This window comes from Notechis scutatus, chromosome 6, assembly GCF_049901735.1.
Source record: "Notechis scutatus isolate UNSWTSFEM ecotype Mainland chromosome 6, rNotScu1.2, whole genome shotgun sequence".
Taxonomy (NCBI): domain Eukaryota; kingdom Metazoa; phylum Chordata; class Lepidosauria; order Squamata; family Elapidae; genus Notechis; species Notechis scutatus.
The window spans coordinates 64,954,478-64,980,856 of record NC_142014.1 but is presented as its reverse complement, the minus strand read 5'-3'; the positions used below and the strand labels follow the sequence as shown (position 1 = coordinate 64,980,856).

Here is a 26,379-nt window from a genome sequence, read left to right as displayed (position 1 = left end):
AGTGATAGTTGCAGTCATTTCTCTAAGTGATAATGAAACAATCCATATTGTAGCTTAGTACAAGGTGTGAATCCAATCATTTACAGTAGACTGAACAAAAAAAAAGAAATAATTGTGACAATAGCAATGCGGCACATTTTTGTTCTCTGTCACGCGTCTGGATCTGCTGTAAAACTCTGTAAATAGGATCAATAAACATCTCATCTAAAAGTTTCCACTATTTTTGCACAAACAGAAGTTCAGTTAGCTAGCCTGATGCTACAATTACTAGAAAGCACAGTTGAGAAAGACCAAAGGCAAGTTATTCTTAGGATATTTTTAAAAAAACAAAGTATATTCAGGCACTTCAACTCAATTATAAACTCTGTAATTGTTCTGTCAGTGAGCAGCTGGAATGGCCACCAAAGTCCCTGCCTGTTCTGAAGAGTTGAAACATACCATGTAGAGGAGTTAGTCAAGCTGTTTCTGCGCTCCTTCCAACTCAATCTGTTGAAATGGTTGTGGAAGGAATTAGTTCTTTAAAACAAAGGCAGTAATGTCAGAAATAAACTTGTCATCAAAACAGTATCAAATGGACATTCCTAGCACTCAATCAAGCTATGGAATGTACTTCCTTCACATTGAGGTTAGTCCGTTTTTTCTGCTTTCAGCAAAGAAGCCAAGATCTTTCTCTTTACTCAAGCTTTGGGGATTGGATTTAATTATAGAGGGTGGGGTGGAGAGTTCTGGGATTTTGATTTATATTTTAGTAGCTCCATACCCATGCTTCGCTACGAAACTATGTGGTTGGGCTTAGTTTTTGGGGAGGAAAATAAAGGGGGAAAAATTCTGCCTTTGCCTACCAGCATCCATTGGTATTCATTTGGCTAGTGTCTTGTCGGTGTGTGAGAGAGTTGAGGGCTGTTTGGAAACTGAAACAGTATTTGCTGTGTGAGCAAGAAAGAGACAGCAAGGAGCCTGGGTGTGGCTTAGCTCAACTGTTCTGTACTAAAGCTGCTTGGTGCTGTGAAACTAAAACTGAAACTGAAACTCCTCTGCTTGTGTTTTGCATTTGGAACAGATTTCTTTTCAGATGGGAAGGGGGAGTAGAACTCCTTAGCGTCAGAGCGTGTTAATAATTATATATGAAATAATAACGCTCTGATGGTCGTTTTGAAAAATCCTTTCTTAGTGAGCACCTAGAAGCCAAGAGGAACATACTCAAGGGTGGGATTCTACCAGTTCGCACCTATTCACTAGAACCGGTTGTTAACATTCTAAGCAGTTCGGAGAACCGGTTGTTAGAAGAAATTACTGGCCTAATCCTGTAAGGAAGGCAGGAAGGAAACATTCTGGTGTTGCTTACAGAAACTGCTTCTCTGTTAACCCTTATTGCATTCTTGGCAGGACTAGACTTCCTGTCTCAAGAACTTCTCTGGAGTTTTTTTCCCCCCTCCTTTGCTGGTACTTTGCTTGTGTGGAGTGACCATTCAAAGTTACAATGGCACTGAAAAAAGTGACTTATGACCCTTTTTCACACTTACGACTTTTGCAGCATCCCCACAGTCATGAAAGGCCAGGCAAGGAGATGCGTGCCTCGATGTGAGTGATATTGAGTTGGCCACGCCCAGCCAATAACATGACCACCAAGCCATGTCCACCAAGTCACAAGACCACCAAGCTACGCCCACCACCTAAGCCACGCCCGTAGAACCGGTTGTTAAAAAAATTGAATCCCACCCCTGAACATACCTGCCAAATTTCAAGTTTGTAGGCTTTACGGTTCTGGAGATTTCGTGATGATACGTGAATGGTATTTTGCTTTTATATATATAGATTTCAAACTATTAGCAATTTTGAGAAGACTCTGGGTAGAATGTTGAGGTATAAAGTGAAATAATTGTATCTGACTAGCTCAGTGGCCCTGAAGATCATCAGACATTCACTAAGATTTCTTTTCTTGCTGAAAAGCGAGAATAGTGATTGAACAGAAGGATAAGTGTACTGACTTGAGGTGGGCTTATCAGATTTGTGGGGCCATGTCAGAAAAATTCCTCTCCTCTTATCCCTAATCCCACGTGCACAAGAATACAAAGCTTGATCTTGGTATCTTCCACACAGGGAATAAAGTAGTTTTTCAGATGGCTTCAGTAGTAACTCATGTCCACCATAACTCGATAATACATCTTTATGCTAAATTACTTCCAGCACTGGGAATCTTAAAAGCCAATTCCTCTAATTTTATCATGTGCTGCCTCTTTCATTCTTTCAAAAAAAATAAAAAAAAATACATTTCTTATTTCATTTAAGGGTGTGCCAAATCCATTTTGAAAAAAAAAGAAAAGAAAGTTAGGAAATGTGAACCAAAGGCGTATCCTTAATTCAAGAAAGCCTCTTGGGCCAGGAAAAAAGAATTTTGTACCAAAGTTTCTACTCATGTAGGGATTTTTTCCCTCACTAGTATGAATGTGAAATTTATTGTGATTTTTGCAGGATTCTCTAATAATGCGGCCATTGCTTTCTGCTTCCAAACCAGAACAAGAAGCAGAAGGAACAATGACTTTCCATTTCACAGCAGCAGCAATGAAATGTTGGAATCTATCTTATATTTTATGTTTTGATTATTCCTGGATTCTTTCATGGTGTTGTATTCAGCTGGTTCTGACTGGTTCGGGAGTACTGGTAGGGAAAATTTTGACTGGTTCAGAGAACTGGCAAATACCACCTCTGACTGGCCCCACCCAGCCCTGACCCACTCCGCCCCTTCGAGAAGTCCCCACACACACTGTTTTGGCTCCCAGGGGGCTGCAAGGGAGGCCTATCCTGTAAGGCTGGGGCACCCAATTGATCTATTCGCTGCCTCCCAGGCCCCCTCAGCTGATACATTCATACATAGATATACATACATGTACACACACACACGCATACATACAGATATACACTGCTCAAAAAAATAAAGGGAACACAAAAATAAGACATCCTAGATGTGAATGAATGAAATATTCTTATTAAATACTTTGTTCATTACATCGTTGAATGTGCTGACAACAAAATCACACAAAAATTATCAATGGAAATCAAATTTAGCAACCCATGGAGGTGTGGATTTGGAAGTTACACTCAAAATTAAAGTGGAAAAAAACACTACAGGCTGATCCAACTTTGATGTAATGTCCTTAAAACAAGTCAAAATGAGGCTCAGTAGTGTGTGTGGCCTCCACGTGCCTGTATGACCTCCCTACAATGCCTGGGCATGCTCCTGATGAGGTGGCGGATGGTCTCCTGAGGGATCTCCTCCCACACCAGGACTAAAGCATCCCCCAACTCCTGGACAGTCTGTGGTGCAACGTGGCGTTGGTGGATGGAGCGAGACATGATGTCCCAGATGTGCTCAATTGGATTCAGGTCTGGGGAACGGGCGGGCCAGTCCATAGCATCAATGCCTTCGTCATGCAGGAACTGCTGACACACTCCAGCCACATGAGGTCTAGCATTGTCTTGCATTAGGAGGAACCCAGGGCCAACCACACCAGCATATGGTCTCACAAGGGGTCTGAGGATCTCATCTCAGTACCTAATGACAGTCAGGCTACCTCTGGCGAGCACATGGAGGGCTGTACGGCTCCCTAAAGATGTGCCACCCCACACCATTACTGACCCACTGCCAAACAGGTCATGCTGGAGGATGTTGCAGGCAGTAGAACATTCTCCACAGCATCTCCAGACCCTGTCATGTCTGTCACATGTGCTCACTGTGGACCTGCTTTCGTCTGTGAAGAGCACAGGGCTCCAGTAGCGAATTTGCCAATCTTGGTGTTCTCTGGCAAATGCCAAACATCTTGCATGGTGTTGGGCTGTAAGCACAACCCCCACCTGTGGACGTCGGGCCTTCATACCACCCTCATGGAGTCTGTTTCTGACCGTTTGAGCAGCCACATGCACATTTGTGGCCCGCTGGAGGTCATTTTACAGGGCTCTGGCAGTGCTCCTCCTGTCCCTCCTTGCACAAAGGCGGAGGTAGCGGTCCTGATGCTGGGTTGTTGCCCTCCTATGGCCTCCTCCACATCTCCTGATGTACTGGCCTGTCTCCTGGTAGCGCCTCCATGCTCTGGACACTACGCTGACAGACACAGCAAACCTTCTTGCCACAGCTCACATTGATGTGCCATCCTGGATGAGCTGCACTACCTGAGCCACTTGTGTGGGTTGTAGACTCCATCTCATGCTAGCACTAGAGTGAAAGCACCGCCAGCATTCAAAAGTGACCAAACCATCAGCCAGAAAGCATAGGAACTGAGAAGTGGTCTGTGGTCACCACCTGCAGAACCACTCCTTTATTGGGGATGTCTTGCTAACTGCCTATGCTTTCCACCTCTTGTCTATTCCATTTGCACCACAGCATGTGAAATTGATTGTCAATCAGTGATTCTACCTAAGGGGACAGTTTGATTTCACAGAAGTGTGATTGACTTGGAGTTACATTGCGTTGTTTAAGTGTTCCCTTTATTTTTTTGAGCAGTGTATATCTATATCTATCTATCTAGATATGTATCTAGATATCTAGATAGATATCTAGATAGATATAGATCAAGGGTCCTCAAACTTGGCAAGTTTAAGACTTGTGGACTTCAACTCCCAGAATTCCTGAGCTAACATGACTGGAGGAGGAATTCTGAGAATTGAAGTCCACAAGTCTTAAAGCTGTCAAGTTTGAAGGCCCCTGATATAGATGCTGCTGGCTGCTCTCAGCAAGTTTAATCTGTTGCTGTCCGATGGGTTGTTTTAATTCCATTAGATCAGAGCATTGTCTACCTCAACAACTTTAAGATGTGGGGGCTGGGGAATTCTGAGAGTTGGAGTCCCACATGTTAAAACAGCAGAGATTGAGTATCACTGGGACTTAGAGACTTGGACTTTGAATAACTTTGTCACTTTGAATGTACACTAATCGGCATACATTAAAATGAAATTTCGTTTCATACAAAATGTAGACACAGTGAGTCGATGAGCATTTCGAAATAAAAAGTATTAGATTACTTCCCAAGGAGGGTGAATGATTTTTTATTACTCCTAAGTGAGGGGAAGGTACCAGATTTTTCTTGTGGCAAAACAAAAAATGATATTGTATATCAGGAAAACATCTTCGATAGAGCTTTATATAATTTTTTTGAAAGAAACTCACTGTTGATTGTCAATGTTGTGTGCGCTTGGACAAGCAAAACAAAGCAGTTAGAGAAGAAAGCTCATCAGAAAACTGACAAGATTATTTTGTAAATCGGGATTCAAAGGATGCTGTTACTGCAGCAGCGAAGAATGTGATAGCAGGTCACATTCATAGGAATCAGAGTAGTTGCAGTTCAATGGATTGTCCAACTGTTTTGCTGAAAAAGCTATTCCTTGCTTTCGACATAGTCCCAACATTTCAAACTCTTGAAATTAAGACAGGAGGAATGGCTAACTTTGTAAATTATACTGCATTTAACTGATGCTCTTCTGAAAGCATTTGAAGAAAATTGCATACTGTATTCTGGAATTGTTTCTACAGATGGAAGAAATCATGATTCAGTAAAATTATTTCCAGTCATCATCCTGTATTTTGACTGGAAGAACAGCAGTGTGCAGTCAAAATTAATTGGGGTTCAGAATACTCTTGATGCTGTGGATATGATTGCTGTGGGGATAAAGGGACACCTTAAATAGAAGGCTTTGTTTGATTCACGCATTGCGCTTATAGGTGATAAATGCTTATAAAGTTTGGGGACTAAAGTTTATGATGAAAGGGGTTGCAAATATTCAGTTGTTGTAGACTTCCTCTTTAATCTGTCTCATCATAGGTTATCCAGCAGGAGTTTTGAACAATTACATTCATCCTGTGGTAGAATCAATGGATGTTGACAACTTTGGATGAGCATTTTTTAAAATTCTATCAAAATTCCCTGTTGTCCCAGCCTGACAGCTGATGAATATGAGTTTGTTGATCCTGAAAGCTGTTTTCTCACAAGACACGATGGCTGTCATTATTCTCAGGAATTACAAAGCTAATCCAGATGTTTGTGATATCATATTGTAGACATTCTTGTAGTAACAGTTGAGAAAAAACCCACCATGATTAAGACATTCAACCATGCATACAGCGAAATATACTCCAGACAATGCATGTGTTCTTAAGGATATTCCAATCACACATTAAAAAAAATTTTTTTTGAAAGGGAAAATTTACATCATTTCTCTTGAATGTAAGGCTTTCTTATCAGCTAAACTTAAGGAAGCCTGGATCAAAAACACATAGAACAATCTGAGAGAGTGTGCTAAATTCTGTCCTCGAATAAATTATCTGTAGCAACCTATGCTTATAATGGGGGAAAGGACCATAAATATACAAATGAAAACATGTACATGGCACATTAAATAAAGCAGACTGTCTCCAAAGTATCATCTTTTTGAAAGTTCAAGTATGACAACCCAGTTGCATTCATGCTGTAAAAAATAGTCTTCTGTGGTCAAGAATTGGATTAAACAATTATTTAAAAAACGTTCCCTCAGTAATTTGAAGTGATATCAAATGAACGCATAGTAATAGTGCAAAACTGTTCATCATAATACCAGGCATTATGGTTCATCATGGGATGCAACTTAGAAAACGAGAAGCAGAGCTAGTAAAATTTCAGCTGACCTCCATAGTCACTATTGAGAAGACCAGAGTGTCGTTCCATCAAGTCCAGCGTTTTGGTTTTGGGCAAAGGCTGAACATATGGGAAGTTGATTAGAATAGGACCTGGAAATAACTGCCATTAAAGTGCAGGGCAAGTCTAAGATCAGGTATGCAGGGAGATTACCCCAAAGCCCTACCTTTCTTCTACCTAGATAGATAATGTTGTCCTCTTAAAAATGAAGGCAGAAGTTGGGTATGGGGGCTAGGCAAAGATGAGATAAATCTTGTGTTAAGGTATTGAAATTTAAGAGTTGACCAGTTGCTGTAAGGCTGATGCAATGTAAGGCTGATGCAATTGAAGATGAATCAGCATTGGTACTGCCCTTTTAAGACGAAGAATGACTCCACAGAAGTCTTTACTCCTTTAAGAGGTATTTATATAAGGCTGATATTATAGTGTTCTCTCTCCTTGTGTCCGGTATCCATTGCAGAGTTCTCTGTGTAGAGTTAAGAAGATGGATTGCTTGTAAGGTATTTGCCTACCACGTATATTTCTGTATATGTCTTGTATATAAACCACTGTTAAATGTCTAAGTCTCTGTGTGCTGTGTTTTGCTCCTGGGTTGCCTCATAATAGTAGTCACGCTGAAAATGCTCTGACAGCTTGAATTGCATTGGTGAGCAACTGAGACACTTCCCATTTTTAGCAGAGCTACTCTGGTGCTTTAACATAGAATCATAGAGCTGGAAGGGACCTTGGAGATCTTCTAGTCCAACCCTCTGCTCAAGGCAGGAAACTTTATACCATCGCAGTCAAATGGTCAGTCTATTTTTGAAAACTTCCAGTGATGGAGCACCCACAACTCTGGAAGTCAAGCTCTTCCATTAATTGTTCCGTCAGAATTTTTTTCCGTTACTTCTAGGTTGGCTCTCTCTTTAACAAGCTTCCATCCATTACTTCTTGTCCTGCTCTTTGGTGCTTCTCTTCCCACTTCTCTGTGACAGCCCCTCAAGTAGTGGGAGACAAGTGTCATATCCCCAATCTTTCTCTTTGATGGGCTTAGACCTATCTAGCTCTTTCAACCATTCATCATGCAAGAGCTAGAATGTCCAGCTTTGGGAAAGGTCTCAATCCCATCTTCTACTTTGGAACAACTGGTTTTGGCCTTTATTGGAAAAAGAACCTGATTCTGAACGGCCTCCAAATTTTCTGAATCTCCTTCTAGGATAGCGGAGACTGTGAGCTACCATTCATTAGGGTGGGGTTGCATCCCGGGATGACTGTCACTCGATAATTTCCACTGATCTGAGAAGGGTGAGAAATATCCTTCTCTTGTATTCATTTAAAACCCATCAGCACAGGACCCCACCCGCTATTTTTGTGTATTTGTTTAATGAAGAATCAAGCATCTAGAAATATTTAAAAATGGGAAAGATGATTTATGTGCCTAGTGAGATTCCCTATCCTTTGCAGAAGATGCAACAGCGGACCTTCCACCACCAGTCTACTGGGCTGGTCGAAGCCTTAAACTAGGAATGGGGAGACCCAGATTTCCCATTTTGGACCAGATGCTCTAAGCCCAACCCACTTCAAGAAAGGATTCCTGTGGGGTGGAAGAATACAAGGGGGAAGTGCTATGGATGCACTCTGATCTCCTGAATTAAAGGCGAGATAAATCCAGGGGTGGGCTGCTGGGGTTTTGCAGGGGTTCAGGAGAGCCCCTAGCTAAGATTCTGGGCAGTTCAGAGAGCCCCCCAAATCCCACTCCTGGCTGCCCCCCCCCCCCCCCTCCCTCCCAGGAGTCCCCACCCCTCCCATTTTGGATGTAGGTAAGTGCAGGGCGCACACGGAGGCTCAGACGGGCGAAAAACAGGCCTCTTGGAAGTTCAAGAAGGCTGGAAATGGGCTTATTTCTGGCTTCCAGAGAACCTCCAGAGTCCAGGGAGGGCAAAAATGCGGGAGGCCGACTGGACCACGCCCACCGTGGCCACGCCCACCCAGCAACCAGGCAAAGAACCCTTTGCTAAAAGTTTGGAAGCCCACCCCTGAAGACGCGGTGTAATGGTTTATTTATTTTGTGGCAATAAATAGGGTTTCAGCTATCGAAAACTGTTTTTGAGGATTAATGGGTGGGACTTAATTGAAAAAGCAGATACCGTATCAATTATGATAACCTATCCATGAAGTTAGATTGACGGATGCTTATCTTCATTTTGGAAAACTAGACAAAGTGTGGTTGACCAAAAGAAATAAAGCAGTGTGTGTGTGTGGAGCGATATGATTTATAGCCGTAATGCTGCATCTGAGATAGCTGATTCATAACATGAATGAACCGTCAACAATAAACAGACACGTGTGAATCAATCACTCAATCTCTCCATTCCCAACAATTGCTTTACACATTAAGCTTTTTAATTAAGGAAGCGCTCTCTCAAGTTACATTTGTCATAACCCAACGTAACATAGGCAAAACAATGAAAGATATATTCATCGGAGGGAAGGAAGGAAATAGGTGGTAAACATGTCATCAGCTGATGTGTTCCTGATGTTCCCCTAGGCATCAATGAAGCATAGGTATCTGCATGCAACAGCTGACAAATCCATGCAGTTGGATCTTCTTACACATCATTTCCATATTGCATGTTTAAATGTCAGAATCCTAAATCATCTCGGCAGATACACACACACACACACACAAACCCAGGACATAAAAGGAAGCTTGGAGGTAAAAGCATTTCATGTCTCTGTCTCCTCAATCTGACAAAGTCCAAAGGGGCAAGAAAGCCGCAAAGTTATGTAGTGATTTGGATGCCACAGAAGCATCAATCCTCCCTGAATCTCCCAGTGATATATTTTTTTTCTGATTGTTGGATGCATTAGGATAAAATTTGGGCAAAATCCTGGAAGACGATTAGAATCTTACAAGCAAAAACTAAAAGGATTTTTGAAAAAGCCAAGCTGTCATCCCTAGGAAGCAGAAGTCTAAATGCTACTTAGTATTTTAAAAATGGATTTCCTTCACATATAGATACAAACAAATAAAAATATACTTTCTTTTGCAAACATATTTTCACAAAAATCCCAAGAGTTAGAGCAACACATTCTCTTTTCTTTTTTTCCTCTTGCTTTCTTAAATATTTTCCAGCAAATGCTTCTGGTCTATCAACTGTGCAACGATAAATTCAAGACAGATGAGAGAACCAGATTTTAGCCCATTTCAACAGGCTAAAAACATTTACAGAAAATTTCTTTGGGATATAAAACACAGAATTAGTAAAGAACCAAAATAAATGTAAATGGAGGCGAATGTTTATCCTACTGTATTGGGGGGAGGGGAGAACAAAATATTTACAATCTAATTCAGAATTAGAATGTTCAGAATTGTATCGCATATGTTTTAAATGTATTCCCCAAAGCACCACATTTAAATGTGACTGTTGGGTTCTTGCAAACATTAGTCTTTTGGCAATTAAATTCACTGCCTTAAATACAGGTTTGCTTTTGGTCCTGTGTGAAGTCGTTTTAAAAAAGGGGATTTAAAGTCTTTTTAAAGCTAGCATTTTTAGAAGGGAGTTTGATTCCCTCGTTTACGAAAAGCCAAGCTAAGCAGGAAAGGCTTTTATTCCAAATTTAGTAAACTATGGTCTGATGAGCAAACTCTTACCTCAAAATTAGGTTGCTTGTTTCCCAAACTAGCATACTTTGTATTTCTCCTTAAAAGTTTCAAAGCTCGGTATGTTATCTTTACATAGTCCTCCCTGAAATGGGCACTTTCTAGATATAGGGCACTACAAGTCTCATCATCCCCAGCCAAGGGTCTGTAGCTTTATAAATGAGGATGGTGCCAGGTTTGAGAAAGTGGTCCTGATGCTGAAGCCTGGGATATCTAATGTCTCCCATGGGATATTTAAGTAGAAAGAGCTCAGAAAAAGATGTTTTCCTCAGGGTTTCTCTTGATCAATTGAGGCTCCTGAACTTGATCAGTTTAGGCTCCTAAAAAACTTGGTTTTGGAGAAATGTAGAAAGTTTGCTAGTGCATGATGGAAAATAGATGTGTTTGTAATGGGTTTGTGGGGAACAGAAGCTCAAAGACCATAATCAGTGTCTTGTTTAGAGATAAGACAGCTGGAATGCAAAGATACAGTCCATTGTCCTCAACAACATACTAACAGGAAGGTAAGCCACTGAATGTGATCTTATGCTCCCCTATACAAACCTGGGCAAACGGGAGGGAGGGAGGGAGGGAGGGAGGGAGGGAGGAAGGAAGGAAGGAAGGAAGGAAGGAAGGAAGGAAGGAAGGAATGGAAGACACCTGCAGGCACTATAGAGTTATGACCCAAGCTGTGCCTTTTGGGGAAGCATGTATGCAATGTCATGATCCATGTAGAAAAGGGGGCCTGCACAAAGTAACACTCTATGCATTATCGGACTCCTCCCTCTCCTTTGCTCCCCTGTGGTTGCAATTGGAAAGGAGGGAAACAAAACCAAACTCAAGTGCTGTGGCTAAAAGGCAAAGACCTATAGATGCAACGACTGAAAGTTTAAAATCACGGCATAATATGGCTAAAAGAATGATAATCATGTAATTGAAACAGTTCAAAGCAACAACAGTACAGTACAAAGTTGATTAACTATTTACATAGTCCACAAGCTCATTACTGATAACAACACAAAATCCACAACAGCACCGGGGAAAGCTTGGGATCCACATTCAAAAGACCTAGAGCTGAAGATTAAATTCTGTTAAAGCAGTGCTTTTTCAAAAGTGTTTTGGAGAACACTTGTATTTTTTTTTCCAGAGGGTCAGCAGTGGCAAAAGAAAAAAAAAAATCCTGCTCACAGTTACTCATCTTGCTTTACAAAGTAGGATTTTCCAGATGTCTTAGGATCAAGACTCCTACCCTATCTTAAACCTAATCCCAACAGGGGATGCCAGATTAAGGCCACTATATTCTTGGAGATGTAGGGTGCGAATCTTCATAAGGCCAGACCATGGTAAGCAAAGCGAGCACCTCAAAAGGCTCACAACATGCAGACGGATTCCATGGTAAACAAGTTTGAAAACAAAAAACTGCACGAAGCCTGAACACTCTAAAGAAGAATTTAAAAACAATTCACCACCTGGTAACAGCAGCGAACGCAAACATATTTTTGAGAACTCAATGAGGCATGATGTAGAAGCCAACACATATGCAGGGATGTTAACAACGGTTTCTATAGTTAACTGTAAAATGTGTGACGGGCACAATACAGCCATGATTTCTTTAGACGAAGTATGGAAAGCAAGATGTGAATGATGACCTTTCATATGCCCTTTCTTTTCTTTTAAACAAAACAAAACAAAAACAAGCATGGCGTTCCAAAATTCTTTTGTTGGGCAATCCGTATATACAACAGAAGGCACTGTTATCCATAGAACCCCTCCAATTTCACACGGCAAAAACCTGAGAAGTGCAATTCCATTCGGTTTCAAATAGCTGGCTCCCCCTTTCCTAAGGAGAAAGAAGAGGGGACAGATGCTTTCTTTTCAGTCCAACAACTTATAAAAATACCCACAAGAATTTATACATTACAGCAGCTGGTTAGGAAGAATGTCTTAATGAGAGGGGGAAGAGGGTCAAATACTGCCTTTTCCCAAGGGGAAACTTGCAGACCTCTTGATTACCTTCCCTGTTCATAAGTCACCATTTTTTTTTTAATAATGAAATGTTTTTGCACAGTTCTTTAAGCCCTTTTCCCTTCAGTTGCTTCCTGGAGCAGTACCAAAGTTATATCCAGAGACCAGTCCTTTGTTATCAAATGGGAAGCCCGTTTGTTGTTCTATCCTCTTCGATTCTAAATTGAAAAGAAACAAACGGATATTTAGAGACAGGCTGCAAGTATATCTTCATGCGCTACCAATGATACTTCTAATTTCTTTTTATACAGATACGTGAATGATATGCAGGAAAAGTCATAAACGCTTTTAAGAAGAAGAAACATGCAGACGTTTGAATTCCCCGTTACAGGCACCTCTAGATCAATGATGCAACATCTTTAACTTGCAGAAAAGTTTTGGAAAAAAAAATCATGCAGGTAGAACTAAATGCTATTTCAACCTTCCCCAATCTGGGCATTCTTTAAAGGGGCAGAGCATCCAGCATTTCTATCCAACAGCAACTCCCGTTGTTGGAAATTCTAGGAATTGAAAGGAGCATGAACTCATTGGGACAATCCCAGGAAAATTGCACTAGTTCCACATACTAACTGGGCACTGGGAGGTGCATTTAAGTGAAAGCATGCATGTCAAACTGCAATAAAGCAACACGTAAAGTTCCAAGTCAGACCAATTTTTCCATCCCGCCTTACTTTTTTTTCCAACCATGGTTGACCAATGAGCTAATCCTTTGAACTTGGGATGCCAAGACATGAACTTGGAAACTTCTGTCTATAGAGCACATGCTGTATCATGGAAGTGTAGCCCTGAGAATGAATATCTAATCACACTGAGAAGTAGCTATGAGGCAACACACACCCCCACACATTTTTTAACAACTGAATACAAGGAATGTTTAAACATGCTGCGTATTTAGATTCCCTGCATCCTTCTAAAGCTTCTTTGTCGCTTCTTTTGGAAATGGTGATAGAGATAGGTAGTGAAGGGTTAGGGTGGGAGGTTGAGGAAGAACACGTTTGCAGTGTCTCCCTAAACCACTATTGCGTGCAGATTGCTATATTATGTATAGCAGGGGTATCAAACTCAAGGCCCAGAGACCAGAGATCAGATCTGGCCTCCGGCCTAGTTCTGCTTAGATCCGGCTTAGATCTGGCTCGTGGGTTGAAGATCCATTTTTGCTGGCAGAGGGTTGCAGGACATAATTGCAGCCAGAAACAGAGCTTGGGAGCCCGTTTTCACTGGCAGAGCACTCGGGTCACCACAGGCGCCCCTGACACAAGTGATGTCGAGCTGGCCATGCCCACCCTGGCCCCCTGAGGTCAAACACAACCTTGAGGCGGCCCTCAATGAAATCAAGTTTGACACCCCTGAAATAAATCATGAATGGCCTGTCTCATCAGAAACAGTTTACTTCTTGGCTGCTAGACAGGTCAGCTGTGTCTAAAGGAAATTAATGCCCAACTACACTTATAAGCACCTTACACTAACCTCTCCCTGACACCCACTTTCACAATGTGAAGCTTCCTAACAGTGAGGACAATTAACCAGTGGAACAAGCCTTCAGAAGTTGTGGGTGCTTCATCACTGGAGGTTTTTAAAGAAGAGACTAGACGGTCACTTGCCTGAAATGGTATAGGATCTCCTGCTTGAGCAGGGGGGTGGACTAGAAGACCTCCAAGGTCCCTTCCAACTCTATTTTGATTCTGATTCTGACTCACTGTGGATTCATTATTTTGCTTCCCAAAGCAGCTGCTCTCGTTCTCGTAAAAGGAGTAAAAAAGTATGTGACGTGCCATCCCGCAACTCCCAAAACTTCCATAGGAAACAATGTCCTATACATAAAAAAAAAACTTCTCATAATGGACAAACCCAAACCAAACTAACTTGGTACAGTTTAGAGTATTTTATAGGGCTGCAATAACTGAGAGTTCCTGTTGGTAGACTTTAGATCAGAGGTCCCCAAACGTGGCAACTTTCAGATTTGTGGACTTCAACTCCCAGAATTCTCCAGCCAGCATAGCTGGAGAATTCTGGGAATTGAAGTCCACAAGTCTTAAAGTTGCCACGTTTGGAGAGCCCTGCTTTAGACTGTAAGCTTTCTGCAAACATTCTTGCAACAGACCTGCTGAGTTTCTCCGGAGTTCAGCTAATGCACAGATTTCCTGCAACTGAATCTTCTGATCAGCGCTGAGCGGTGCAGTCAACAAATGATACCAGCCAGCATCTCGGCTTTGTACAGCTGAAAACACAGAATATATTACTTTCGAGAGATGTGCAACTTGCCAGATTCCAAGTCTACATACCGTATTTGCCGGCGTATAAGATGACTTTTTTGCCCTGAAAAACATGCCTCCAATTGGGGGGGTCGTCTTATATGCCGGGTCGTCTTATACGCCGGCAAATAGTAATTGGGAAGCACTGAGGCTGCCCGCGGCTGAGGCACTTTTGCGCACCGTGGAAACGAATCCCGTGAAGCCGAAAGGAGCAGCCAGCCTTCTCCCAGCTCCCAAGGAAACGAGGCTCGCACCGCCCGGGCTCCGCTGAGGTATCCGGCTGGGGCTGTCAGGAGTTGTTACCGCTGGCGCGGCTCAGCGGCTCCAGTCCAGCGTTGCCTCGGGAAGGGAAAGGCAAAACCAGGAGCCGCTGCTGCCATTGCAAAGCGCCACGCGGCTCTTCCTTTTTGCCTTTCCCTTCCCGAGGCAACGCGGACTGGAGCGCTGCGAGCCGCACCAGCGGTAACAACTCCTGACAGCCCCAGCCGGATACCTCAGCGGAGCCCGGCGTGCAGCCGCTCCTGGGAGCTGGGAGAAGGCTGGCTGCTCCTTTCGGCTTCACGGGATTCATTCCACGGTGCACAAAAGTGCCTCAAAAAAAAAAAAAAAAAAAGTGGAAGGCGTGCGGAAGAGGGGCGAGTATATAACAAACTATATTTTGAGTGGAAATGTTGGGGGGTCGTCTTATACGCCGGGTCGTCTTATACGCCAGCATATACGGTAATTAAATCACCATTTTCTCAAGCACAGAGACCTACTTTAAAAATGAGTATGCTGAATGGAGATTTTGGCTGTGTGTGAGATAGACGGTTTTAATATTTTTAGTGATTGATCTCCATTAACCATTCAGTTCTTCCAACTGCTTTATTTCCAGCAACATGAACTCCTTTATAAATAGTATTATATCTTGCTGTCACTCTTAAGTTCTCAGAGCACTGAATTATAGCTTTGGACAGTGAGATGAGAAGTGTATCAATGTAATATATAAAATAAAATATAAATTACGAAGGACAAATAAAAGTAGCAAGTTAGCTGAGAAGTAAGGGCTTACCCTAAGCCAGACTCTGAGATTCATAGCAAGATTTGAACTTGAATTTCTAATTATGATTACCCTGACTTATAACAGACTTATGTACATCTGGCTGATGATTGGCATTTAATGGACTGAATTTTGTATTGAATACTGATTACCTGTGTTTCTCCAAAAATAAGACCCAGTCTTATATATTTTTTGCCACCAAAAAAGGCACCAGGTCTTATTTTCGGGGAATGTCTAATTACTGACTCACCTCGCCACTGCAGCAGCACCGACAGCTCTGCCCAGCAGAAACCCGCTGCCAGCCCACTCGATCCGGTGCTATCTTATTGGCTGCACAGGCCTTTCCAGAAGGCCTCTGATGGCAAAATGAGGCCGGGGAGGTGCCACCTGTGTCAATCGGAACCAATTTCTCAGCTGCAGAAGGCCTCTGATGGCAAAACAAAGGCCAGGGACGATGCATGTGAGTGGCAGCAAGCGGCCGCAGAAGAAGTGGATGCCAGGTGAGGCAGATGTCGGGGTGTGTGACGCTTGGTAAATATGGCATCTCCACACACACCCCAAGCTTAATTTTTGCCTGTGCATTCTGAAGTGGGCAGGTTAACTAGGGTTTATTTTGGGGGTAGGGCTTATATTGGGCGCATGGAAAAAAAATTAAGCTAGGGCTTACTTAGAGCTAGATTTTCTTTTTAAAGGAAACCTAAAGATAACAGTAATCGGAAGTACTTTAATAGACGTCTATACCTAAAAATGCTTGTGTGAAGAACTGGTATTCATCCACACCATCTTCTAGATCGATAGGAGTGCTGAAGCCTTCTAAAGCAGTTTCTTCTAATGCTTCATCATCCCAGTCTTCATCATCATCATCTTCATCATCGTCATCCCCTGTATCGCCACCACCCCCAGCATGGTTCTGCTGCATCTCCTGATTTGCTTCATTCTCTTCCTCTTCATCACTTGGAATCTCTTCTGCAAGTACATTTTTTTTTTTAAATCAAGAACAAAGAAGACAAGAAAGACAAAGATGTGTATTTTTTAACCAAAATTAATGACTCCTCCAGGAGTACCCTATGAATAAACATTCTTTAAATTACAATCTTGGTGACAATTAATCATGAAAACAAATTGTGTTTTTTTAAAAACTGAAGAAGGCTAGTTTCTGATTAAAGACACTTCTGATTAATACAGCTCTGAAATGATCACCACACTCTTTTGAAATAACCTTTTCTAGAGAAAACTAGATTGAAGAGTGTATCAGGTGTGCAGTTGGGGATAATAACACACTTGTCCTTAAAAATAAGGAGAATATTTTTGTCTCACAGCTGAGGGAGTGTAATGGATTGATGTTGAAAGAATAAAGTTCTACCAAAAAGGGGAAAAAAAAAGCTTGCAGTTAAGAGAATAATGTCTTGGCTAGTTTGATGTAAAGTTTCCCTGTAGGGGAAAGCGCTTGGGAATATTCAAAACTGCAAATATCTTCCCTCTAAGCTTCAAGTCAACCTTGAGCCATCATGGTAAAGCGGTTGGAATTGCAGGCTAACTCTGCTCACTGTCAAGGGGTCGAATCCCTCAATCCTGACTGACTCAAAGTTGACTCAGCCTTCCATCCTTCCGGGGTTGGTAAAAGGACGATCCAGATTAACATGCTGATATTGTAAACTGCTTAGAGAGTGCTGTAAAGCATTAGGAAGTGGCATATAAGTCTAAGTGCTATTGCTATTGCTCAGCACAAGTGAATTAAATTACAAGTAGCGTGCTATTAATAAACGCTGATCACAAAAGCCAGGAAACCGATGTTTTCTCATACCATTATCTTCTGCATCATTCTTTTCAGCTTTCCTGTGCTCTTCGTGTTCTGTATGTTGTGGTGTGGCGCACATTTGTTTTAGTCCCAGGAACAGGAGGAGAACTGATGGGACAATCTGGGCAGACACAGCGTCTACAGCAGGGGGTCGAGATGGCAGTCCCATGAGGATGCTCAGTCCAATGATGCACATCTTCCTGTCATGAAGCCTGAACGCACACAATTCACTGGTGAGAATTAATCTTCCCAACAGAATAGCTTTCAGCAAGTTAGGCAAGGATTGTGAAACATAAGGTCAGAAACATATGATGGATACTCAGATGAGAAGGTAGTTACAGAGGCTTTTAGGGAAAATCCTGAATGGATGTCCTTATCATTAAAAAAATCCACTTGCAAAATTCTATTCTAGGCTTAAATTGAGAACAATGAGGCCTGGTCACAACTCTGTTAATGACAATACCACAATACTCTTTTCCAAAGAGACCTACCACACACAATTAGGCTTTGTTTTGCTGTTGTTGTTTTTTAAATGATTGTAAATATTTATTATCTTGTTATTTGTTATCTTTTTTATTTATTTATTATATTTTTCTTGGTGTTGCTTAAATGAAGTATGTGTGTGCAATATAGTATATGCGCACACTATATATTTGTACATAGAGATATAGAGATGGGTTATATTTATATCTATTATTTGGACACATATTCAGATCTTCATTTAATGACCACTTGCTCGGTGATGGTTCAAATGGCACTCAACAAATGGTAATCACAAACAGCCCTCGTACTTATGTTGGTTGTGTCGCTGTGTTCTTGTGATCAACAATCAAGACCTTCTTTGCAGTCTGCAGATAAGTGGTGGGGAAACTGACATGGCAACTACATGATGTCATTTTAATGGCCTTAATAACAGCAACTGGAAGTGAAATTTCCATTGCTAAGCATTGCTATGATGTGTGATCTCAGTTAATGACTATCGTTTAATGACAAGAAATTCCAGTTCCAATTACCACCATGACGTGAGGACTATCTGTTTACATATATTTGGATACATACATAAGCTAAAAATATATTTTTAAAAAAATATGTGCCAAAAAGGTTTGCCAACACTACTCTAGAATGTGGGTGTCCAACTTGGCAACTTTAAGACTTGTGGAGTTCAATTTCTAGAATTCCCCAGCCAGCTTGGGGGAGTTGAAGTCCACAAGTCTTAAAATTGCCAGGGCTGGACACCCTTGAATCTAGATCACATTGTGAGCCACAAAAGCCCATCTTTATATGTACAGCAAAATATCCCTAATTTTATTTGCATCTCTGCATATATTTTAATTATAAGCTGCTCAGGAAATCAATCTGGACCATATATGTGACAAAACATATAGTTAGTGCCACATACAATCAATAACATGTGCCAATGATAAGTTGCCCAGCTAATGAAACTCATCCAATTCCCTATAAAATAGGCGTATTAAATCAACTGTAAAAGTCTCCCCTTTTAAATGCATGATGGTTTTAAATATCTTGATTTAATTTGGTAGATTATGTTAATGTATGTGCTTTCCCTCTGAATTTGACATCACAGCAAAATTCAAGCAAAATGAAGACTTCAAGCTGTAGCTCCGTGCACTGAATGCCACTTGTGGAGAGGGAAAAGTAAAATCATCACTATTCATACGAAGTAGGGCTTGTGAGAAAATCTTACTTCGAAGAGAAGCATATCAATTCTATTTTTTCATGCTGGTCCACCTTAGGGCAGGTAGGAAAACAAGAGAATCCCGGCATTTCCTCCCAAAGTACAGTCTCCCCAAAACTCGAAGGTGTTGAAAGAGAGAGCATCATCACACACCTACCCAAGGAAACAGTCTGTATCATTCATCCACTGGTTTATAAATTGCGCGGTGATAGGCTCTGGGTTATGAGGAAACCGAATATTCTCTAAAGTGTGCAAAAGGAGCTCAGGGTTGTAGTAGAGGGCAGCGATGGCCACCTGGAGACACATGGTGCGGAGCTCGCTGGTTTTAACCCCTCGCGTTAAGCGCTCAAGCACAGCTTCTACAAACAGAGGAATGCACTAAGGAGAGAACAGACATATGGGGAGAAGTACAAAGAAAAATGAATTGGGTTATTTCAGCTATCGAGCCTGTTTAAAAAAGGATTCAGCCCTCCCCTTGTTGAAATCAGTTACAATTCTGTTTCAAATGTACACACTTCCTTAAAATGACCTTGAGGGATATATTCTGTTTTGTAATACTGGATGGGATACTGGCTATAGAGTTCGCTTTGCTAAAAAATATGCAGCTATTTTTTCCCTTCCTTTCTCTTTCTCTCTCTCTCTCCTTTTAAAGGCACTGTGATAATCGCTTTTGGGATTTATTGCAGGAAATACCAGAAGCAACAGGAACTGTTATTGTCAGAGGTCAGGAAGTGAAGTATCACTCTTCTTTTTGCTCCACCCCATGGTTAGGAAATTCTTTTAAAAGGGAAAAAGAGGGGGCACTAGGTAGCATAAACCAAACTCTTCTGGTTATGTAACCTTGATTAACACCTTTTTTTAAAAAAATACAATTAATATTCATGTGGTATAGACCAAGGCCTTTTTTTTTTTTTTTTTGCAGGCGCTCCTGGTTTAGCAATCTCCTTTGTCCAGATATACCGGACAATATAATCCTGGTTATATATAATGTAGATTCAGGATAGTAGCCACTATATCCTAAAACATCTGCGAGCGCTAGGTTTTGTTCTGAACTATCTCTACCTTACTCATGAACCTCTCATAGTAGCATTTGGGTTTCATTTTCAAAGCTTGAGCACCATCTGATGGATGCTCTTGGTGTGGGTAGGAAGCCTCCAACTTCTGACATCCTCAATTCTTCCCCTAACTAGGTGACTAGTTCTTTCCCTTGTTTGTCCCCACCAGAGTCTCCTTCACACTTTCAACCTCTCCTCAACCTTGCTGATTAGCTAGACCAGATTAATATAAGGGTCTTCAAACTTGGTAAGATTAAGACTTGTGGACTTCAACTCCCACAATTCCTGAGCTAACATGACTGGAGGAGGAATTCTGGGAGTTGAAGTCCACAAGTCTGAAAGCTGTCAAGTTTGAAGACCCCTGGTTTAATATATTCCTCTCTATTCTTTCAGGAATGGTTTAAGAGAATAAGTGATACTCTTCCTATTGTTTATAGAGACCCTCAAGGAGAAGTCACTACCATCTTTGGTACAAGGATGGTTTTCAAATTCCCGCCCTCTGTAGAGCCAAAGCGAAGCCATGTTGAGGGAGTTTTCAAGGAATCCACATGGCTTAGCTTAACTTTCAAGGGTGTCATGAAACAGTTCCCCGGTGTTTTGCCCTCTTGTTAATAAACATTGTCAAGAAGTGAAGGCCTTCCAACTGGGAAGTCCTGGGGCCTTAGATGCTTAGAGATCAAATGGGACATTATTTTAACTCAGCTGAAAACTGCCTTTCATGCATCTGTGGAACTCTTCAGTAATCTTTTCCATGGTCTGCAGATCCTTGTGCTGCAGTGATGTTTAAATTTTCTATTGTTATTGAACTACGACTGAGGAAAGGCACGCTAGAAATTTTTTTTAAACCAACCCTATTTCCCTGATGGCTCAAACAAGTGAGAAGGGAGGAATAAGGAACCCTTTTCAAACCAAACTGGATTCTTTATATATGACGATCCCATTCACCTACATAGGAAGAAAAAAAAATGTCTGTCTACAAAGCGCAAGTTCACCCCTCCTAAATTCTTTTTCTTAGACATACAGGTCTCCAAAATTCCGGCTGATGTTTACAATCCACACAAAGAGAAAAAAATCCAGTCAATAATTACCTGATCGATACCTCTTCCTTTGCACTGCAGTATAATAATCTCTAAGAGCTTGGCTGCGTGGCACTCAGCATCTTCCCCTGCATCACCAGTTAGGACCTGTCAAATAATTGAAGATCATTTTAACCCTTCAGATTTGTTGAAAAAAAAATACAGACATTTTTTTCTTGGTGATTTAAAAAAATATGCTGCAACACGTTTAAAAAAGTTGTTTAATTGAATTTGTGTAATATTTGACAACGCTTTTTCTGAATAATCAAAGAAACATTTGGATGAGTTTCCTGACACCTGAAATCACTAGATAGAAGAAAAAATAGCACTCAAATACAGAAGTGCCAATTATGTGTCTGGTTTTGAAAACTAAGCAAGGTTATTTCTGATCAGGCAATTAAAAACACCCTCTTTCCATATTGTTTCAAGAAAACATGAAGTCACCATGAGTAAAGTTCAATTTTAAGGAATGCTTAGGTTATTCTAAAATAAGACACAGTTGTCCTGTCCAAGTATTTGGCCTTAATAATGTAAATATTTATATTTACAAGGAACAACGTTACCCAAGCTAATTCTACTTCTAGTGTATTAAATGAAGAGAAATGTTGCCTTCATAGATTATTTGAATGTGACAAATCTCCAAGGGACCAGACACTTGTTTGGCCTTAATATCTAATCAGGATTAGAACACTGAAAATTGGTGATTTTAAGATATTTCCATAAGGGGTGTGCTGATTATATTCCAACATTTTATTTATTTATACTACTTTTACTTATTCATTTTGAACACTTCCAAATCCACATAGATACACAGCAGTTTACAAAATAGTTAACAAAGACCTCCATTAGCCGTTAAAAAAAATGTCCACAGTCAATAATAAAATGACTAATAACTAATCAAAATTGATTCTATTGTAAATGATAAGTAACTGGTATATTTTTTTTCAACTAGGACCAGCATTTTCCAAATCAGATCAGATCTCTTTATAAGAACTGTTGAAAAAGAAAAGGTTCCACAGGAATCAATGAATGAAGTGAAGCAAGTGAAGCCACATTTTTCATTCTGTTCTCAGGTCCGGTTTCTCAGATTTATAGAAGCTTAATAGAGCAAAAGTCCCTTTAATCCAAAACCCGTGAGTCAAAATCATCAATCTTCATACAGAGCAATCTACACTGCATAGACCTCCATGAGCTACAAGCAGAACAAATACAGGGCAGAGCCTCTCGTGATTCAAATGTAACAAATCAAGGCATAGCCTTTTGCGGAAGGAAGATAACCCATATTTTCCTCAGCAGGAAGCAAGAGTGGGCTATCAAGAGGAGAACTTATATTAGTCAGAAGTAGAAAAAAAACATAGGGTTGTGAAAACAAAAATGACAAAAGTATTCTTGCGAATGTACGGTATGAATGCACTGTACGATATGAATGGCAAATGTACGATATGAATGGCAAAATGAAAGAAAATGAAGAGCTGGAAAGGATTCCTTCAAATGGAAGATTCCCTTAAAGCAGGAGTGTCAAACTCATTGCCCATAGGCCAGATGTGTCATGTGCTTGCCCCGCTCCCACCCAGTTTAGTGAAGGGGAAAAAAGTCTCGATATGTCACGTGGCGCCTTAAAAAAGTATCCACTTCTAAATCATTACATGAACAGTGCATGCATACAGAGGTGGTATTCAGCAGGTTCTGACCAGTTCTGGAGAACCGGTAGCGGAAATTTTGAGTAGTTCAGAGAACCAGTGGTAACCTTCCCCTGGAGTGGGGTGGGAATGGAAATTTTACAGTATCCTTCTCCTGCCACGCCCACCAAGACACACCCACAAGCACACCACGCCCACCAAGACACACCCACAGAACCGGTAATAAAAATTTTTTGAATCTCACCACTGCATGCATACCATCAGCAGAAAACAAGGGCAGGCATGAGCTCTTGGTTATAAAAAATAAAAATTTAACTGGAGACAGTCTTTTATTTGTTTCTGTCTGTTCTGGCCTTTACACAACTATATTATACTTGTGTTCTATCATGAATAAGTCTTAAATGTAAATCTTCTTACCCTAAACCAAACACCTTAATCAGTACGCTACTGTACATGTGCTACAGACTGGAGGTCTGAATAAGGTAAAATTAAACATTGAATTATTATGAAAGCAAAGCTAAGCATATCTACTTAAACCATACTTTTCATTCACGTTCTCACATTCATCACCATGGGCAGCAGGTTGATCAAAGTATGAGCAACTTCGAAAACTTACCTTTTTACACATGGTATAAATTATCTCCAAATTTTTGGAATTTGACAATAAAATATCAGTATCAACAGTGACGTAGTTGTGCAATAGGGGCATCATATCTAGAAGGAGAAAAAAGTTCATCCTGAGAATGAAATAAATTAATGTACCTTACAGAATTGTCCTTGCTTTGCTTCATAATCACTCACTAAATTCATTCATTTGTAAATTCTTTAAAACTCTATATTTAGCACATATACAAGGTCATGACATGTGAATGTCTTGTAAAAATATTTATTCGATTTATTCAGGCCCTCCTAAGAATTTCAGAAAAGCGTATGAGACATTATCCCCACATTACGCTCACAAAGACTCCAGATAACCTTTGAACCGCAACTGAGGCTCAAAATCCCAATACAAACTTCCCACTCTCTTCATTAACGTATCAAATAATATAAAGCAAATAAAGGAAAAATGAAGGTAGCTAATATAGATTGTATTATTTATTTTGGGCTAAACTTCCCTTTTTATATGAGTGTGGGGCTGTTGCTAGAAAACTTCTTTTAAGAAAGGAACAACATTGGGTCAATGCTGGGCATGGATAACGGGGAGGAATATTTCTTTGTTCTAATCTTCCCCCTCTCCCATGGAAAATTTAGCAAGAGGATCTGAAATGAATCTCTTCACCCAGGGAACTCTATGTTGCATGCTAGGGCAGCAGGCACATAAAGCCACCTTTACCAGGACATGCCTACTTTTCCTCCCTTTCAAAAAAACAGAAGCCTTCAACTGGAACAAGAAGCCAAGCTTAGTGAAACCTGATTTTCTGCTGAAAGCAATAAAATGGAACTGGGTACCGGTAGGCCTTAAATTAGAATTACAGCCATAAGTTCTGATGGTTAATGACCACCATAAGCTGTTGAATGAGTACAGTGGTCATTAAACTAATTCATTTTATCCAATGACCCCTTTTTGTACGAAGCCAGAAGTAAAGGCTGGAAACCGGCAAAAAATATTATGGGATGTGATTGTGGGATGCTGCAAGCAGCTGTAAATGCGAGACAGTTGCCGGGCACCCAAAATGCAATCTTGTGACTGTCATATGTGTTCAAACGTGTGCAGCTGTAGAACTCCAGAACCAGGTCGTAGGTCCCATTTTGGGGTCCACTGTAACTTTGAACAATCACTAAGCCACTGGTCGTTAAGCGAGGACAACAGGTATAAAATTTAGCATCTTAAGAATCTTGGCTTTCTCCCTTGTTGTACGTTATCCAAGGTTTCTAGTCTTGTAAATCAGGGATCCCCAACCTTTTCGACGCCGCGGCCTGGTTCCGGCGTCAGCTGAAGCGCCCGCCCGGTTCCGGCGTCAGCTGGGTGCCGCCATCTTTTGGACGAAAAATCACTTCCGGTGGCGTCACGGAAGTGATTTTCGTCAAATAGCACGGCATCAGCGCTCGATGAGCTTTTCGGTAGAAATGGCTTTCTACCGGAAAAGCTCACGAGCGCTGGCGCCGCCATCTTTTTGACAACGAAAAATTGCTTTTTTACCAAAAAAGATGGCGGCGCCCAGCTAACAACCAGCGACCCGGTAAGGCTTGTTCCGCGGCCCGGTACCGGTCCGCGGACCGGCGGTTGGGGACCCCTGTTGTAAATGACAAAAAGCAAAATGGGATAACTCTTAGAAGTCAGATGATTCATTGAGTACATTCTGGCTAGCTCAGCGGGCAAAACCTGAATACGGTCCTGATCTTCCTCACAACCAGCAAAAGTCTGACCCCAATACACAATCTTGTTCGACTTTGGCATTTTAAAGGCGCACACAACTCTACACTGGATACTTAAGCAAATCTAATCCTGAATTTATAGCACTGGGGGAACAAATCAATGTGCTTCCTCTAAGACAAAGTGACAATTGAAACACTTCATCACAACTTCCCAAACCACTGCTAGCCAACGTTCTTCTATGTTCAATTTATTCCTGCTATTGATCGGTGCTCTTTTCAAGCAAATGGTAAAGCTCATTACCTGCAAAGTATTCGAAGCAATCTTGTTGAAACACTTCATATAAGACACCCAGGAGGTGCCACATTTGGGGTGAAATAAGATGGCATGTCAAGCTGTATGCCAGAGAAAGAATTTCTTCGTAGAACTCTGAAAGGGAAAGGGGGAATCAAGCAAACAGACATAAGAGATATAGAAAAAAATGCCAGCAAATGCCACCCAGCCTATGAAAAGCTATTTGAAGTGAATTAGAAAAGATCTTCGTAACGTATTCTGATAACACATTTCCCTGGTCTGCTTGGAGGCTAGCACCGCATTTATTGGCATTGTACAATCTTAAGCTTAGAATTAAAATATTGCATTTGCTAAATGCCAATAAGGATACTTTAGTGGGACTAAATAGATTTCCCTATGGCTACACAATATGCCTCTAAATTTCCTTTAACATGGAATAAATAATGCCTGCAGGTTTAATTTGCATTTACTAATGTGCCTAATATTATATGTATGCTTACTTCTAATCAAAGCATATCTCAAGATTTTTGGAAAGAAGACAGGAATGATTTAGAATGCAATAAGGAAACTTTTGAGAGACAGCTAGTTCTGAGGTAAGTTTATTTAAACTTAAACTAGTTTTCCTTCCAACTGCAGCACTTAAATCCTAAATCCTAAAATCCACTCTGGAGGACTGAATCTCTGCTGGAATAGATTAGGAGAACCTGCAAACATGATGGGAGAAGTGACCATGAATGGACACCTCTGCTACTCACAGACACTTATCATGAGATTCTACCCTTAGTGATATTACAGGGAAAAGATGGGAGAAACCAAGCAATACTTCCCCACTATTGTAGAAATACCCAAAGGCCATCCCGATTCTAGAGAAGAATTTCAAATATAAGCAGTCAACTTTAGGAATAG

At 41.0% G+C, this 26,379-nt stretch overlaps 1 protein-coding gene across 1 annotated transcript in view; it reads right to left on the bottom strand.

Moving 5' to 3' along the window:
- Positions 1-9,010: 9,010 nt before the first annotated feature.
- Positions 9,011-26,379, bottom strand: part of IPO8 (importin 8) — a 46,361-nt gene continuing 28,992 nt past the window's right edge. The window contains exons 18-25 of the mRNA XM_026695100.2: positions 25,483-25,608; positions 23,482-23,579; positions 21,238-21,333; positions 19,252-19,472; positions 17,405-17,610; positions 16,342-16,566; positions 14,411-14,527; positions 9,011-12,467 (exon numbers count right to left, since the gene is read on the bottom strand). Coding sequence (XP_026550885.1) covers positions 12,373-12,467; positions 14,411-14,527; positions 16,342-16,566; positions 17,405-17,610; positions 19,252-19,472; positions 21,238-21,333; positions 23,482-23,579; positions 25,483-25,608 — 1,184 coding nt within the window. The 3' untranslated portion in view covers positions 9,011-12,372. The remainder of the gene's footprint in view (positions 12,468-14,410; positions 14,528-16,341; positions 16,567-17,404; positions 17,611-19,251; positions 19,473-21,237; positions 21,334-23,481; positions 23,580-25,482; positions 25,609-26,379) is intronic.